At 44.1% G+C, this 16,414-nt stretch overlaps 1 protein-coding gene across 1 annotated transcript in view; it reads right to left on the bottom strand.

Annotated features, from left to right (window-relative positions):
- Positions 1 to 2,083: 2,083 nt before the first annotated feature.
- Positions 2,084 to 16,414, bottom strand: part of LOC127004136 (protein amalgam-like) — a 53,633-nt gene continuing 39,302 nt past the window's right edge. The window contains exons 5-6 of the mRNA XM_050871540.1: positions 9,937 to 10,105; positions 2,084 to 6,979 (exon numbers count right to left, since the gene is read on the bottom strand). Coding sequence (XP_050727497.1) covers positions 6,879 to 6,979; positions 9,937 to 10,105 — 270 coding nt within the window. The 3' untranslated portion in view covers positions 2,084 to 6,878. The remainder of the gene's footprint in view (positions 6,980 to 9,936; positions 10,106 to 16,414) is intronic.

Raw genomic sequence — 16,414 nt, 5'->3', positions numbered from 1 at the left:
AAGGGGCTTCCTTGGTTTTGTCATTTTACTGCTATTTTCTCTTTTTCTTCAATTCTGTAAACAGCGCTGAATCTTACAAAATGTATGCCACCATAAATTATTCTGAAAAAGAATATTAAGCGACTTGAAATGACAGTGCTCTTTAAGAAAAAGTGGAAGATAGAAAAGGTACTTCATGACAGTTTTTATTTTACAATCCTTGTCAGAGTTGAATAGGTACCGTTATATATATTTTGTTGTTGTAGTAATAGTAGTAGTAAAAGCTGTTGTGGTAATGGCAGACATTATAAAACTGAAAAATTCCCCTCAATCCCCCGCATTTTCCTGGCGTGGGTTTGAGGCAAGTTGAAGTAACACGCAGAGAAACAGTTTCATGGCAGCAAAACAACGCCGCTGATTTCCTCGTCTTCTGGGGAGCCGCGACCCTGGAGTAAAAGGTTTCCCTCTTCTATTTTTCGTGTGAGAGGCGACATTGACGCCGAGAAGGGGCCTGGGGCTTACCAACTCTCCGCGAGCCTTCTTATCCTTCGACCCCGACGCTCGTAAGCCCTCGCACCGGCTCCCCTCCGCCGCCCCATAGAAATCCAGCACGATAGCTAAGCCGGGTGGGGGTCGTGGAATGTCCTTGGAGGTGGTTCCGATCCCTCTTCCTTGTAGTCGTGGCACTGACTTGCGTTCGTCCTTGGGCCGCGATAAGGGTTAAGGATCGAAGCTTTGGGATCTGTTTTATCTTAAGCCTCTTTACGGCGGGCAGCTGAGGGTGTACGATGTGCTCTGGGCGCGCCGGCGGGTATCAGCGGGCTAGGCGGCGAGGCGAAGAGGGTTTTTTGCGTCTAGGAACCTTTCTGGCGGCGTGACTGTGGACTTGAAGGGGGAAGGCTAAAAGGGCGTGGAAGGTTTGTCGAGTGCAGGGACTTTTGTAACGTTTGACTCTCTTGGTCAACCACAAAGGGATTCACGTAGCTTATACTTTGAGACTCTGACATCAAGGCTGGATTAGATGTGAGCTTAACGTAATGTGAACCTATCATGCTTATTTAGTGCCTTGTTTTTGTGAGTGTGTTGTCCTTGTGTTGTATTGTAATGACACTGTTTAAGGTGGATGCATACAAGAAAAATGTGGGATAGAAATATTATTAGGAGAAAAAGGAAAATATGTGAATAGAATATTGTTGAGACGGCACAGAAAAAATATTATATATAAGCCGGTGTTGTGAAGACGGCACTCATTAGACTTTTGTCCTGCGAAATATGTGTAAGTTTGTCATTTTGTGTATTATTATTATTCATGAATAGCAAAGAGGAAATCATATTTTCCCCGAATTTTAGGAATCTCTCTCTCTCTCTCTCTCTCTCTCTCTCTCTCTCTCTCTCTCTCTCTCTCTCTCTCTCTCTCTCTATCTCTCTCTCTCTCTCTCTCTCTCTCTCTCTCTTCTCTCTCTCTCTCTCTCTCTCTCTCTCTCTCTCTCTCTCTCTCTCTCTCTCTCTCTCTCTCTCTCTCTCTCTCTCTCTCTCTCTCTCTCTCTCTCTCTCTCTCTCTCTCTCTCTCTCTCTCTCTCTCTCTCTCTCTCTCTTAAAACATTACACTTACTTTACTTTTTGGTAATGGTAGAAATTTTGAATTCTCTTGTGAGTTCGCTTACAGTTACTCTGTTTCTGTACAGTTACCTTTGTTTCTGCAGCAGTTACAATGTTTCATACTTAGCGATATTTAATGATGGTTCATATAAATTCTTGCAGCCTTTATTGTCCTGTTCCTCCGTCGGGGTTTCTCTGACCTTGCTCTAACTTACCTCTAATGAAGACTCTTGGTGTGATCTCTGTGCCTGTTGCTGCTGCTTTTCCTGGCGCTGCAGCCGTCTTTGCTTTCCCTACTCTATCTCTTCCTCGTCTCTCTGTCGTCATCAATACGTCGTTTTGGATGAGGTTCCTTAATCATTGTGTCTTCAGGGGTCGGAACATAGGCATATTCTTCTCCAGATCGTCATGGGTATTCAATGCATAGTTTAGTTTCATTTCATACATAGATTTATATCCTTATAAACAACTTCAGTGGCTAAAGAGGAACATTTGAGAGTAAACGTGTATTTACAAACTTTATTTTACAAAACGTTCACACACAGAATGAGCCACCGGGCGTGAGGGTGAGGCGGCGTCATGCTACACAGTCGATATGTAAAAAGAGACTTGGAATGTTGGGTCTCCCATTTCATGTCTTTCGAATCCGCTGCCGCGGCTGCGTTACGTAAATCTTTGTTCATCATAACAAACAGTCCGTGAAGTAATGTACAGATGCAACACCCTCGAGGTGACGGATGTCCTCTCCGCTCACGAGGGAAGAGTCGGTACGCACAGGTGACCGAGCCTCTAAACGTAAATTTTGCCCTGGCACGCCCCACACAAGCGCACTGTGCCGCAGAGTCTTAATGGATGTCCGAGTCTCAGGAGAGCGTGCGAACACAAACACGTGATGAAACAGCCTACCATCCATCACCTCTGCCAGAACGTACGGTGTTAGGTCGGTGGGTGGCTGACTGGCTGGCTCGGGGCACTTTGTCCCTGCATCTTTGATGTTGGGCCATGACACTCCCTGCATTGTAAATCTTTGTTCTATACACTTTTGCTTACCTAGTATTTTTTTCTGAAAATATTAGATTCAATTTGATTTTTTTATACTTAGAGTAACTTTTGTATGTCCTGGCTTGAAATTAATTGGTTTTAGTTTCTAAACACGTAGATGAACACTATTGAGCCTCTTTGGAAAGCAGTTCATTAAATACTTGATGTCTATCCTCAACCATTCCCAGCCTCGGGTCTTCCCTGTCTCTCCCTCCTCTGCAGGATGGGAGCCTTAGCCTTCATCACGTCCTTCCTTCCTCTTACAATCATCTCTGCCTCCCTCTACGTTTTCATACTATCCTTCTTTTTCCAACTTTCTTTCCCTTCATCACCGAAAACTTAAAATTTTCCGTTTTAATTCCACATGAAGTTTATCTGACCTACAACAGAACTTCCAATTCTGTTATTTGTTGGTGTATTAAACTCTTATTTTAGGCATATGTAAACCAAGTCGTAGCGTTGCACTGTGTTGATAATTTGACGGTGGTGGTGGTGGTGGTTGTGGTAGTGTGGTGGTGATGGTGGTGGTGATGAAGGTGGTGATGGTGGTAGTGTTGGCTTCAAAGAAGAAGGAAAGGGAATGTGAAATTTATTTTGTAATACCGTCATGTGGAGGTAAGCAAACACCGTGACGTGTAGCGATGCCAAGAGTGAAGTGGAGGAAGTAAGCAGTGTGATATTTTGAGCAACGGAGAAGCGACTGTTGGTGAAGGTGAAGGGTGGCTGATGGTGATAGTGACGAGAACAATGATAATGGATGCAATGCTTAAAACATGGAGCGGCAGACTAACAACGTGAAATGTAATGGATGATGGTAATGGTGCAAGTAGGCAGAGGGTAAGACAGATAATTCCGTGATGTGTTGGTGGCGGTGGTGGTGGTGGTGGTGGCCGTGATGGGGTGTGGGAGCAAAATATCTTGGACATGCCAGTGTGTGCGTGTGTGAGTGTGTCTGTATGATTGTGTGTATGTGTTTGTGTATATGTGTGTGTGTGTGTGTGTGTGTGTGTGTGTGTGTTAACGGCAGTAGAATTAAGTGCAATTAGCATAAATTATGAAAACAAATCTTAAATCAACGTCAGCCGAAACCTGTACCTGTCCTGTGATTATACCAATTACTTTGAAAAAAAAAATAATCATTGTTTTTTTTTCCCTTACGGCAGCTCAACTTTAGTGCCCCGAACAAAAACAAAAACAAAAAAAAGCCTTTGGACGAAACAAATTTACAAACAGACGGACAGACAGACAGGCGGACAGGTAGGGTGGTTGATAGTGTTTGGTTTTGTATCTCTAGTTAGGTTAGAAATCAGGTGTCGCGTCTTTGTGGTAATCTCTACTTACGTACATGACGTTAAAATATATAAAAAAAAGATTTAGTCCATAAAACCCTCCATTTTCCCCGTGATGCGATTATGTACACACGAAATCGACTGTGGACAAAATAAGGGAAGAAAAATAGTATTATAAACAATGAAACAAGACAGACAACCTCCTCATAGCTACACCCACAGGCGACGGAAACATCGACACTTGTACCCTCCATGCAGCCACAAACACATAAATGCCTGGGTGGTGATGTTCTTTTGTTACAGTACGAAATGTTCAGAAAAAAAGTGTCATCTCGCTCATTCCTACTTCGTATAGAATAAAATTTGACGGCGTCTTAGACCATATACTTAAATTGTACCTCTCTTCGGCTGTAAAATAAGGAAAATAAAGGAAATCGTCAGGGCCAATGCTTTACACACACACACACACACACACACACACACACACACACACACACGCACACGCACACGCACAAACACTCGCCGTCCGTCGCCTCTCTCCATCGCCGCCTCAGTCCTGTCGGCCGGGCGGGGGTCCTTACTTCTACACTAGATAAGTTTAGAGCATTAAATAATATTATTCACAGGTTATTGTACATCACGGCAGCTGCCTCACGCCTACACCGACGCCCCGCCTCACACACCTCACGTCACCTCACTCCTACCTGGCTTTTGGGACTGACTGACTAACTGGTGGGCGTGGGGGGTCATTGTTCCCTCCTGCGCCACTTCCTTATCCTGCTTCTCCTCCTCCTCCTCCTCCTCCTCCTCCTCTTCCTTTTCCTGTCTTTCTCATCAGTTGTCAAAACGGAGCTTATTCCCCTCTGACCTTGAGAACACATGACTCTTACCTCTATGAAAGATATTTATTAGTCTTTACTTTTCTTTTATTGTATTTTATGGACCCGCTTCACCTGTTTCTTTATTTGATTAGGGCTTCGGGGAGTACTGTTCGTGCTGCTTACTCTTGTGCTGTCTTTCTCTCTCTTTACATTCTTTCTCTCTCCCGTGCCTCATCGGTTCCTGGACCAATGGCGTGTCTTCTGCGTCACTGATCGATGTTTCTTTTCTTGTTTTATTTACGCAGTACGCTGGCTGACTCTTGATTGCCTGACTTTCTTTCTGACCTTTTCTTTTCTTTATAAATGTCATGGGTGGGTCTTGTGTGTGAATCTTTTGCCGTATGTTACTCTCACAATATCAACTATTTAACTTTTCTCTCCCTGCCTTTTAACCTTTGCATCACTTTCGTTTCTTTTTCATGTCTCTCCTCAACACAAAGAATCCTCTCACTCCCTTTGACATTCTTCATACTTATTTTCTTGGCATCACTTTCTTCTTTTCCCGCCTTGCCCTCAGGCTCACACTATTTGTCTTCTTTTTTTTCTGTGGGAATCAATGTTCACTCGAAGGCTTGTTTCTTGCCTTAATTTGTACCGTCTTTTCATGTCGTATTTTCTTTCTTTTAGCTTTTTCCTTAACACTCCTTTTTTTCTATCCTCTCATTGCGTCAAGTTTCCTCTTCCCTTCGTCTTTCCAGTCTGCTTTAAAATATACTCTTTATGTTCTTGGACTCTTGCACTTTTTCCTTCCTCTTCCTCCTCTCCCCCAATCTGCAGTGCCTTCCTTACCCACGCACTTTACTCCCCTCTCTCTCTCCCTTTCCTCCCCACCCTCCTCCCCTCCCATACATCCTCCCACCTCCACATATCTCTTCCATTATTTCCAGGAAGTGTGTCGGTTCTCATAATTTTGCAGAAACTCAAGTTGTGAAAAACCGTGGCCGTGGTGGGACACTTTGCGGAGGGGAGGCGTGAGGGGTAATGTGGCGTGCTCCCCTCCGCTTCCTCTCTGTTACTTTTTTGTTTCCTTCCACTCACACACGCCCTCTCTCCCATTCTTTCTTTTTCTTTTTTCTTTTTTTACTTTTTTTGTGGCGTTGCTGCTGTTGTTTTATGGAAGTTTATCCTCCTCCCACCTCCACCACCACCACCAACAACACTACCACCGCCGCCCACACCGACACGACCAACACTACTGTGTCGAACTTTTGGTTATTTTATCATCTGCTGGCAGGGTTCGTGTTTTTATTTATTTATGTGTGTATGTGGTCCAAAAGAAAGGTAGTGTTATATATGTGCGTGTGTGTGTGAGAAACGAGTGTTGTGTGCGTGAGGTGAGTGTGTGTGGGTGTGGGTGCGTGATCTGTTTGTTTGGGTTCGGTTTCGAGTACTGAATTTGTTTTTCTGTAAATGTTTCTTGCTTGTGGTTTTAAATTTTGTTGAGTCTTACGTAAGTTAACAATGTTGTGAGTGTGTCATCTTGTAGACCATTATTCTTACGACTCTTGCCCAGTGAAGGTACATTGGTGGTGGTGGTGGTGGTGGTGGACGGGAAGGGAGGGAGGGAGGGAGGGAGGGAGGAAACGAGGAGAAAAGGGAGGGTGAGGGAGATCATGGTTGGAGAGTATTATGAGTGCTTGAGCCAAAGTTTATAAAGCCGCATCCTTTCACGCTGCAGTCTTTCAACTTTCTTTCGGTAACGTATTATTTTCGGAGCTCCGTTTACAGCCCGTCCTTTTTCCTCGGCTGGAGGTCCATCGGCCACACGCATGTCTGTGTTGTCTGTCTGTCTGGCGGTGACCAAACTTTGGGAGTTGACTGAGCAAATACAATTTTTTCCCCAAACGCACAGGGCCAGACGCACACACAAGTGGCAGACAAAACCAGTTATTCACGGTCTTTCTTGGTGAGGCTGAGTTACTTCGAGACATCGATAACACAAGCGCGTACCCCAGACCAGTGCACCAGATTCTTGAGGTTCTCTCTAACGGGTGGCCCTTACTGTCCTATTGAGTCCCTGTTCCTCCGTTGTGGCCAAGAGTGTGGGTACTGTCCTGCGGGTGAGGGTGACGCTGCTGCTGACGCCGCCTTAGTTGAGGGCAGCTGCCAGGGTGACGGCGGCGGTAAGGAGCAGCGCTGACACCTCCGAAGGGGAGTGTCCACCGTGCTGCATCGCCTCCGGGTGCTCACCTGGAATAGGACACTCAGGTTAGGGGGAGGTAGAAAGGAATGCGTGGCTAGAGGGAGGGAGGAGAGGGAGAGGGAGGGTCGTGTGTTGGTGTGAAAAGCTTCTGCCTGTGTTAGCGAGGCGGGAGGAGAGGGAATGGCGAGGTTGTGTTGGTGTGAAAAGGGCAGGTGTTGGAGACGTGTTTAGAAGTGAGTTAACGTGTTGGTCTGATCCCTCTGAGCTGTCCGTCCGCGACCACAAGTCAAGCCCGTGCGTGGGAAACTCACACTTTAACATGCACCCAACAATTCCAGCGAGCAGAGTCCTTTCCACCTTGAGAAAAGTGAGCGTAAAATCTGACATTTAAAAAGTTGTTCTTGAGGCGGTGCAAAAGTTGTCGCGAAAGTGGGTAAAGTGAATGGACTTTTTTTTTTCTTTCCTTCGCTTTGCCTCTTTCCCATTCTCTTTTTCTTTTCTCTTTCCCTGCCTATTCATATAACTATTCTTATGTGTGTGTCAGGCTGCACCTCCCTTGTTCTAGCCTTTCCCCAACCCTTCCAATCTCTCTGGTTCTTGTCCTCCTCCTCCTCTTCCTCCTGCTCCTGCTCCAGCTCCTCCTTCTCCTCCCTCCCCCCCCCTCTTCCTCTTTTTCGTTCTCACGCACACTAAAGCCGGCCACGACGAGGCTCCGACAGACACTGCGGCGTGAGGCTCAGCGGGTGATTGCAAAGGGACGCAGGACGGAGCAATAATGAGGGCAGCGGCGGAGGCTCCTGAACTGTTCCTGGCGATCAGCTGAACACCCGCGGCGCCCTGAAAACTAGGGTGCGGAGGAGAGAAACTTCAGAAGGGGACGATCTGAAGAGGAGGAGGAGGAGCAGGAACAGGAGTAGGGAGAGGAGGAAGGAAGGAGTGGGGGATAGGGAGGATTAAAGGATAGCTGCGTGGGAGAGGTGAGGATTGTGAAGTGGTGTGGTGTGGAGTAGAGACGGAGTGGAGGAGTGGAGTGTGTGACTGCGACTGTGGTTGACGATGGTGGAGGTTATGTGTGTGTGTGTGTGTGTGTGTGTGTGTGTGTGTGTGTGTGTGTGTGTGTGTGTGTGTGTGTGTGCTTGTGTGTTTGTTTTATGTATGTTTAGAGAGTTACTTCGGCTTAGTGATGGTGTTAAAAGTGAGGCTGTTTTTCCTTTTTTTTTTTTGGTGGTGTTTCACCGTGTGTGTGTGTGTGTGTGTGTGTGTGTGTGTGTGTGTGTGTGTGTGTGTGCCTTCATGGACGTGCTTGTGTTTATCCACGTTAGCTGTTTTTGTTTGGTTTCGGATTATGCGATTATCTGTCTGCGTTTGCCTGAGTGTTTGGCTGTTTGTGTTCGTGAGTGTATGTTTGCCTGCGTGTTCGTGTGTGCTTGTCTATCATTGCCTGTCCGTGTTCTGTGTTTCTATTTGTCAGTGTGTAGCATGTCTTTGTGTTCATCTGTCGTGTGTTTCTCTGTGTTTCTCTGTCATGTGTGTCTTTGTATGTCTCTGTTGCGTGTCCTTGCATTTATGTGCTTTGTGTCTCTGTTTCAGTGTTTCAGTGGCACCGTGTTGTAAGCCGCCGTGGCCCAACTCCCAGACAAGGACGTTCCTCTTAATGGACAGGATCGGCCGGCGTTGTCTCCTCTCATTTACCCGCCACTCTCATGTTTTCCCTAAGAGCACATGAGCGAGGGAGGATGGAAGACATACACATGAACGCGACTCGGCTAACGCGACACCTTGGGCCACGCGGGAATTATAAACCTGGGATCGTAATTTAACCGGCGGCAGCGAGCGGTTCGGCCCCGGCATTTGGAAGACAGAGTGGCGATGAAAAGGGTTAAGGGAGGAGCGGCGTGTGTCCTAAGACGGGGTTAACTAAGTGGCTCTCGCCCCTCGCCCACCCCGGGCCTGCAGCAGCTTCATGCATGTGTTAAACCCCCGAATTAGTTCACCTTGAATGCCGCCACTTGGGGTGAGTGTGCGTGAGTGAGTCCCTGTTTGGACCATGTTCTTGTACAAACACTCCCAAAACGATAAACTGCAAACGCGCAATAATAGTGAGAGAAACAGCGGACTCACTTTTTCGCAATAACTCTCATCTGCAACCTGAACTGAAATTTAGCCGTGCAAGGTAAATGTATACTGCAGATAGTTTTGGAGTCATAAAGTCTGTTGTATCAATGAATATGTGAAAATAATTCAGGCAGGAACGGGAGGATTATCTGCTGAAATAACTAAGGCACAACAGCTGCTGCGGAGAGAAGGGGAGATGCAGCAGGGCGGAGGAAGTTTGGGGAACAGGGAAGCCAAGACGTGGAAGGACTTTGGAGGCAGAGAGAAGATGGGGAAGGAGGCCGAAAGGGATAAGGATAAAGGGAGTAGAGAGCAAGACAGAGTTCAGGATAGGAGAGCAGCGGGTAGGCAGGGAAAAACAGAATGGGAAGCAGAGATCCAGAAGATAGAATCGTGGAGCGCTTAGAGGGAGAGGAAACTACACAAAAGCTAAAAGGTAGAGAATGGAGAGCATTAAGAAAGAAAAGGTATGAGGCGAGACAGAGCATGTAGAGAGTAGCAAGAGGGGAAGGGGTATTAAAGAAGCCGAGATGTGAAAGCGAGAAGGGGAGTTAGAATAAGTGAAGCTGGGGAGTGCGACAAAGAAGGGGAAAAAGAGGACATGAGGTACAAAGAGAGAACAAAGTAGTAACCGCACCATGCTAGAAGAAGGAGAGAGAAGGACTGGTAGGACATGGGAATATAGAGAGAGTCTGATCCAAAAGGGAAGAGACGAGTAAAGGGTTGACTGGGAAAAGCAAACTGATAGAGAAAAAAATAACTAACTAACAGGAGCACATCCAAAAGAGTTAAGAAAGGGAACAACGGGTTAGTAGGCAGAGCAAACACGTAAAATGAGAGAGAAAGCGAAGAAGAAGGGTATGGATGGAAAACCAAACAAACAACTTACCGTTAAGGATGTGTACGACCACCTTGGCCACGGGGGCGCTGCTGGGGTTACAGGAGTAGGCGCCGGAGTCTTTCGGGGAGGCGCCGCGCACGAGCAGGTTGGTGGTGGTGCGCGGGCCCTTCTCCGTCACCACACTCACGCCGCCTCGCTCGCTGTCGTACGTGATCACCTGCGCAGGTAAACACGGAGAGGATGATTAGTTAATGCCAGGTAATATTATCATTGTCATGTACAGTATATGATTATAATTGTGAAATGAAAGTGATAAGCATAACACACACACACACACACACACACACACACACACACACACACACACACACACACACACACACACACACACACACACACACACACAAATAAACCAGCAGATAAGTATCGAATTTGAATCTATTATATTTTTATCAGTTTTCAGTCTCATTGGAAAACGGCGCACGACTATCTAAGTGATTTACAGCGCACATATGAAATCCTAGACACAATTAACAACTATGGATGTAAGTGGGATCAATACCACCACGCAAATAAATGACGGGGGTAAGAAGCAGCGAACCGGTACCGACTACACCTCGCTAGTCATTGATTCACGGAAGGCGAGGGTTACGAATCATGTCGTGGAAAATGGCACTATTCGATTCGTATTAGCAGAAAGCGATGCCGGACAAAGGGATAAAAAAAAAAAAAAAACTAACTAACGGAGGGAGATATCGACGCCGCATATAACGGTGCTCGGTGTCTGATGATCGATTGCAGTATTGGGCCACAGAATTACCATCTCGTGTGTGTGTGTGTGTGCCGAGACGTAGGCGGTAAAGGTGTATGGACGTTATAATGACCTTGATTGATGGGACCCCACTTATAGTAGATCCAGGCAAGTATGGATAGACAAATAGATAGATATGGACAGATATAGACCCATACATATTCTTATTTGGGATGTGAGGCTTATCATGAGAACAGAAAGATGGATAGGCAGGTATAGATAGATACATAGATAGATGGACAGTTAGGCAAACATATAGACGTACACATTTTTTTCCCTAAATTTATCGGTATTGGGCACGTGATGGTTTATACGAGACCCAGATAGATAGATAGACAGATAGAAATGGATGGATAGATATAAACAGCTATAGACGCACACATATTTTTTTCCATTAATTTATCGGCACCATGGACGCGATGCTTTATGGACTAAACGCGTGACGGCCTTATAAAGCTGTGTGATGAATTAGCGTGACAGGTGCGCGCCGTAGCTTGATGAATGGATCGCCGTTCATCAGCGTATACAAGCACGCTGACTGCCGCGGAAAAATATGCGTCTGCGTATTTTAGGCTGATGGAGTAATAAATAAACACCTGCCAAGCGTTTTACCTGTGGCCTTATTTCCTTTCGTGTATTTATTGGTTACTTGCTGAGCCGCCGTACCTGAGCGAAAGATGCCAGGTGTTAGTAGGTGATGGAAGTTTGATTAGGTTGATAATTATTTATACCTCATCACTTTTTTTTCCATGCAGTCATTTGTTATGGTCATTTTTTTATGGCTTTATCGGACAACTGAAGTTTTTTTTATTCATAGCCGAGTGAAGAGCTGGAAGAGGTATGCCCGTTAAGAATTGAGATATTAAGTAGGTCAAATATCTGTTTATAACTTAACTTCAACTTTACAACTTCTCTTTATCCGAAGGGGTGAGTAAAAGTTTCATAACGACTATTATTTTCAAACATACATTAAAGTGTTGTTAACGTTGAATCAATGTGTTTTCAGTCGATAACACCGCACTGTTTTTATCATGGTCATCAATAAGCGAATTGCGTTATACTGTCTGTTACCATTGCTTTCAGTAGTGTACATTATCGTTAACTGTCTTTTATTATAGCTTCCAGTAGTGTACATTATCGTTAACTCTTTTATTATAGCTTTCAGTAGCGTTCATTATCATAGACTGCCTTTTATTATAGTCTTCAGTACTGTGTTTCTCATATGACAATCTCCAATACGTAAGATGCAATACTCGTTCCACCTATCGTACTCCCCCGGCATGCCTTTGGTGACGAATAATGTCGAAGTAAAGGGAAAAAAAAGGTATCTCAAAGGGATCGAGGCCGCGCGGTTATCGGACGCGGAGTTACGGTGGGTATTACTGGAGGTCAAAATTTATGTGGTAGTTCACCTGAGCTGGTAATCAATGCCGGCAATAAATAGCTTGTCGATGGCCCACGATGCTTGTCTGTGAGGGCCTCTTTGTTGCTAGTGGTGGTGGTGGTTGTGATGCTGGTGGTGGTGGTTGTGGTGGTAGGATTAGTAGTAGTGGTGGTGGTGGTGGTGTTGGTGGTGAAAGTGGTAGTTGTACTGATCGTTTTGGTGGTTGTGGTGCTGATAATGTTTTTAGTATTTTTGTGGTTGTGATTTTGTTGTTGTTTTTGTTGTTGTTGTTGTTCGTATTTTAGCCAAAGGAGTTTTCAGTGAGGTTAGTTTTTGTGTGTTTGATTTTTGTTTGGGTTTCGTTTGGAGAATTGAGCAATAAGAATAATGAACAATAATTTTAATGGAACTTAGTGACAAAAGGATGTAGCATGGACCGAGTAAGACGCCATTAAATTGTAAAGAAAACTCCTATAAAAACTGAATGACTAATAACCAATAGAAGATAAGAAAAAAAAAAAACTGAGTAACTTATGGTGGCCTTAAAAAAAAATGAGAAACCTGCTTGTGCTTTCTAGTTTTATCTTATTTTTCTTCTTTTTTCGTTACTTCTTCTGCCTTATCCTCCTCCTCCTCCTCCTCCTCCTCCTCCTCCTTCTGGTAATACTCTTTCGTCTTACTCTTATGCTCCTCCCTCTAACCTTTGTCTGCCTGTCTTTTTCGTAGTCTCACATTTTTCTTTACTTTCTCTGTTTTTGTTTTCAGTCTTTTCTTTGTCCACCATCTTTGTCTTTTCTTTATTTTTGCTTTCCGATGTTTGTTGTTTTCGCATAATTTAGTTTTCTCTTCTTTCTTTACCTAACTCTTTTCCCTTGACTTTTTTTCCTCCTCCTTTTTCCCTCCTCCTCTTCACCTCTATTCATCTCTTCTCTTCCATACATGATTACTCTTCTCTCTACTTTTGCACAATTTATCAGCAGAATTTCTTTATCCCTTTTATTGTAGCATTTTCACTAATCTTCGTTAAAATCTTCTTACATATTTTACATTTTCAGTTTACAAACATTTACTTTCTCTCTCTCTCTCTCTCTCTCTCTCTCTCTCTCTCTCTCTCTCTCTCTCTCTCTCTCTCTCTCTCTCCATCCCTCTTTTTTTCCCTTTCCCCTCACCCTTGCAAAGTTTCAATAGTGTCTTTGTTTCCATCATTCTTTTTTTCCTCCTTTTTTCTTTTCATCTTTTACTTCTTTTCCCTCTGCGTCGTTCTTAATGGTGCTAATATTACCACATTGAGTTGCTTCCCTCCTGACCCCTTCGCCTTTCTCCCTTCCTGCCATCCCTCACACCCTCCCTCTCTTCCACCCTTCCCCTACTCCTCCTTCCCTCTATCTCTCCGTCCCTCCCGCTCTCCCTCCCGCCCTCCAGCTATAACTCTTTTCAGCTCAATAAAAGGAGCGAATCAAAGCCGTTCACTGACAAATAGCGACCCAAATTGACCCTAATGAGAACACGTCCATTTTTTGGCGACAATATCTCATGATTCGAATAAAAGTAAAGATTTTTATTCGTTCCTTTCTCCCTCATTAATGTCGTATTTGAATAGCGCGAGAACACACACACACACACACACACACACACACACACACACACACACACACACACACACACACGCACACACTTGCATACGCACACACGGGGAGGCGAAGGTAGACGTGAGAACTTTTAATTATAAGCAAATATTTGGAATTCGTTCATTTCATCGGCACAAATAATGAGCGGTGACCAGGTGGGCGGGTGGGCGGGCAGGTGACTTGCAGGTAAAAAAAAAAAGAAGGAAATATTTACGTTTCATTAAGCGCCGTGATATTTATTTTCCCTTGTAGCGTTTTGTGATTTTTTGTTTTGTTTTATTTGTTGACGGATGTTATGCGCGATTGACTTTTTTGCTGAGGTAGGTCGCTGTGCGGATAATCATTTCGCAATCTGTTGAGAATATACTTCATTGTTTTCATATTACTTGTAGCTATGTCGGTGTTTTGCTTTAAATGATGAGATATATATAGATAGATAGATGGAGAGAGAAAGAGTCCTGTTATCTCCCTTTTATCTCCCCGGCTCTCTTCTCCTTTTCATTTAACGTTCCTTTCTCTCTCTTCGTCTCCCTCCCCTCTCTTTCTTCCAGTTTCTCTCATTAATCATTGTTCTTTCTTTCGTGTTTCTGTTTACTCTCTCTCTCTCTCTCTCTCTCTCTCTCTCTCTCTCTCTCTCTCTCTCTCTCTCTCTCTCTCTCTCTCTCTCTCTCTCTCTCTCTCTCTCTCTCTCTCTCTCACACACACACAACGCAGTTTTTTTTCAAACGTAACACAACTTTCCTGAGTGTATATGTATTTTTTTTTCTACATTCATACGTCTTCTCTTTTATCCTGGACTTCTCTTTGTGTTCTTGGGGCTTGTTTTTCTTTTCTAAGTTAAAAAAAAAAATGTGCCTCTGCGTCTTTAATTTTTACTGCTCATTATTTTCTTTCAGCAAGTCGTTCAGTTTTACGAAGTTATCCCGTCGACTTTCATCTCCTCGTCACCTTGTCTACCTTTCCATCAATTATCGCGTCGGTTCTTTTTCTTTTTCTCGTCTCAAAAGTCTACAAACAAACGTCTTTTTTGTGTGTTGTTCGTTTCACCCTTTCCACTCTTTCTTCTTCATTCCTCTCTTCTTAATTTCCTTCCTCGTGATTCCCTCTGCCTATATTTTTTGTTTAACCTTTTCTCAGTATTGGCAGCGTGAAATATATGCATCTTCAGCTGTATTTTTCTCTCCTCCTTGACAGCTTTTATTGTTTCAGTGTGATTTATTGGTATTTCTTTTTGTTTTTTATTGTCTTCCTCTTTCACACATTTCGTTTCCCTCCCTCTCTTAATGTGCTCGCTTCCCTGTTGTCTTTTTTTTTCCTTGAGACGTTTAAAAACATCTTCCTCCTCTTCCCCTCTGACGCTCCCACCCATTGAAAATCCTATGATACAAATAAGTTTCTTCTCCTCCGATTTCTCTTCCCCCTTCTCCTTCTCCTCCTCTTCTTCGTCTTTCTCTTCCTCTCTCTCTGTTCCTCTTCCTTCTACTGTCTTTCGCTTTTCCTCTTTCTTTTTACTCCTTCCGCCCTCCTCCCGAGAACTATTTTTACCCCCTGATTTTTCTTCCTCCTCTTCAATATCTTCTCTTCATCTGTCGCCTTCCTCACTTCTGCTCGCACTATGTTGGATGCTGCCTCCTCCTCCTCCTCCTCCTCCTCCTCCTCCTCCTCCATCACTCACTTCTCCACGTTCGCAGTCAAGTGTTTGGATTCGTGATCAGAGCGAAGTGATTCCTCTTCCTCCTCTTCCCCATTTCTCCTCTCCTCTTATTTTCCTCTTCCTCCCCTTCTTCCTCTTTCTCTCACTTGCCCTATATTTGTCTTTCTCTTCCTTCTTATATTTATCTTTTACCTCTCCCTTCTCTTATTTCTCTCTGTCTTTTTCTCTTTCCTCCTCCTCCTCCTCCTCCTCCTCCTGCTTTCACATGCTGGCGTCATCTCCTTCTCTCATCTCTTTTGCTTGATTTTTCTTACTTTTTCTTTACGACTTGTTCTCAGATTTTCTTCCACTTATCCTTCTTTTTTTTTCTGCAACAATAATGAATTTTGTCTCTGCTAACTTCCCGGACATTGTTTTAATACATTTTTCCGCCGACCATGTTATTATATTCCTCTTGTTATTGCGTTTCCCCCGAGAGTGCGGAAATATTGCAAGGGTAAAGGAGACGTGAAAAATGATAAAAATGATAATATATGTGTAAGGAAAGTGAGGAACCGGTGAGTGAAACGAATTAATACCGTATTTGATTTAGGGGAGAGGACACATTGTTATGGCAAAATTATTAAGTGATAGTAGTAATGATAGTAATAATAGTAATAATGATAATACACCCGAATGATGGAACGTGGCCACGGAAATGAGGAAGGCAAATGCAAAACGGAAAGGAGAAAAAACAAAAACGCAGCGGAAAAGAACGAAGTAAAGAGAAAAAAAAATACTGAAACGAACACATTTCCAACCGTGACAAAAAAAAAGTCTTAACAACTCAAACAAAGACAATTAAGGCTAACAGTAAGAGATGAAGCCTGGCGAAAGAAAGAAAAAGAAAAAGGAAAAAAAAAGCGAGTGAGTGAATGCGCGCCGTGTATGTGTGTGTGTATGTTTGTTTGTTGTACGTGGCATTGTGGAGGAAACAAAGGACTAAACTTGATCGTAAAAGGGAGACGCGAACGACTCAACGGTGAACGAATTTTAAAGGCAAAAGAGAA

Source organism: Eriocheir sinensis, chromosome 27 (genome assembly GCF_024679095.1).
Source record: "Eriocheir sinensis breed Jianghai 21 chromosome 27, ASM2467909v1, whole genome shotgun sequence".
Taxonomy (NCBI): Eukaryota; Metazoa; Arthropoda; class Malacostraca; order Decapoda; family Varunidae; genus Eriocheir; species Eriocheir sinensis.
The sequence above is the reverse complement of the archived record's forward strand: the minus strand, read 5'-3'. Positions and strand labels throughout refer to the sequence as shown.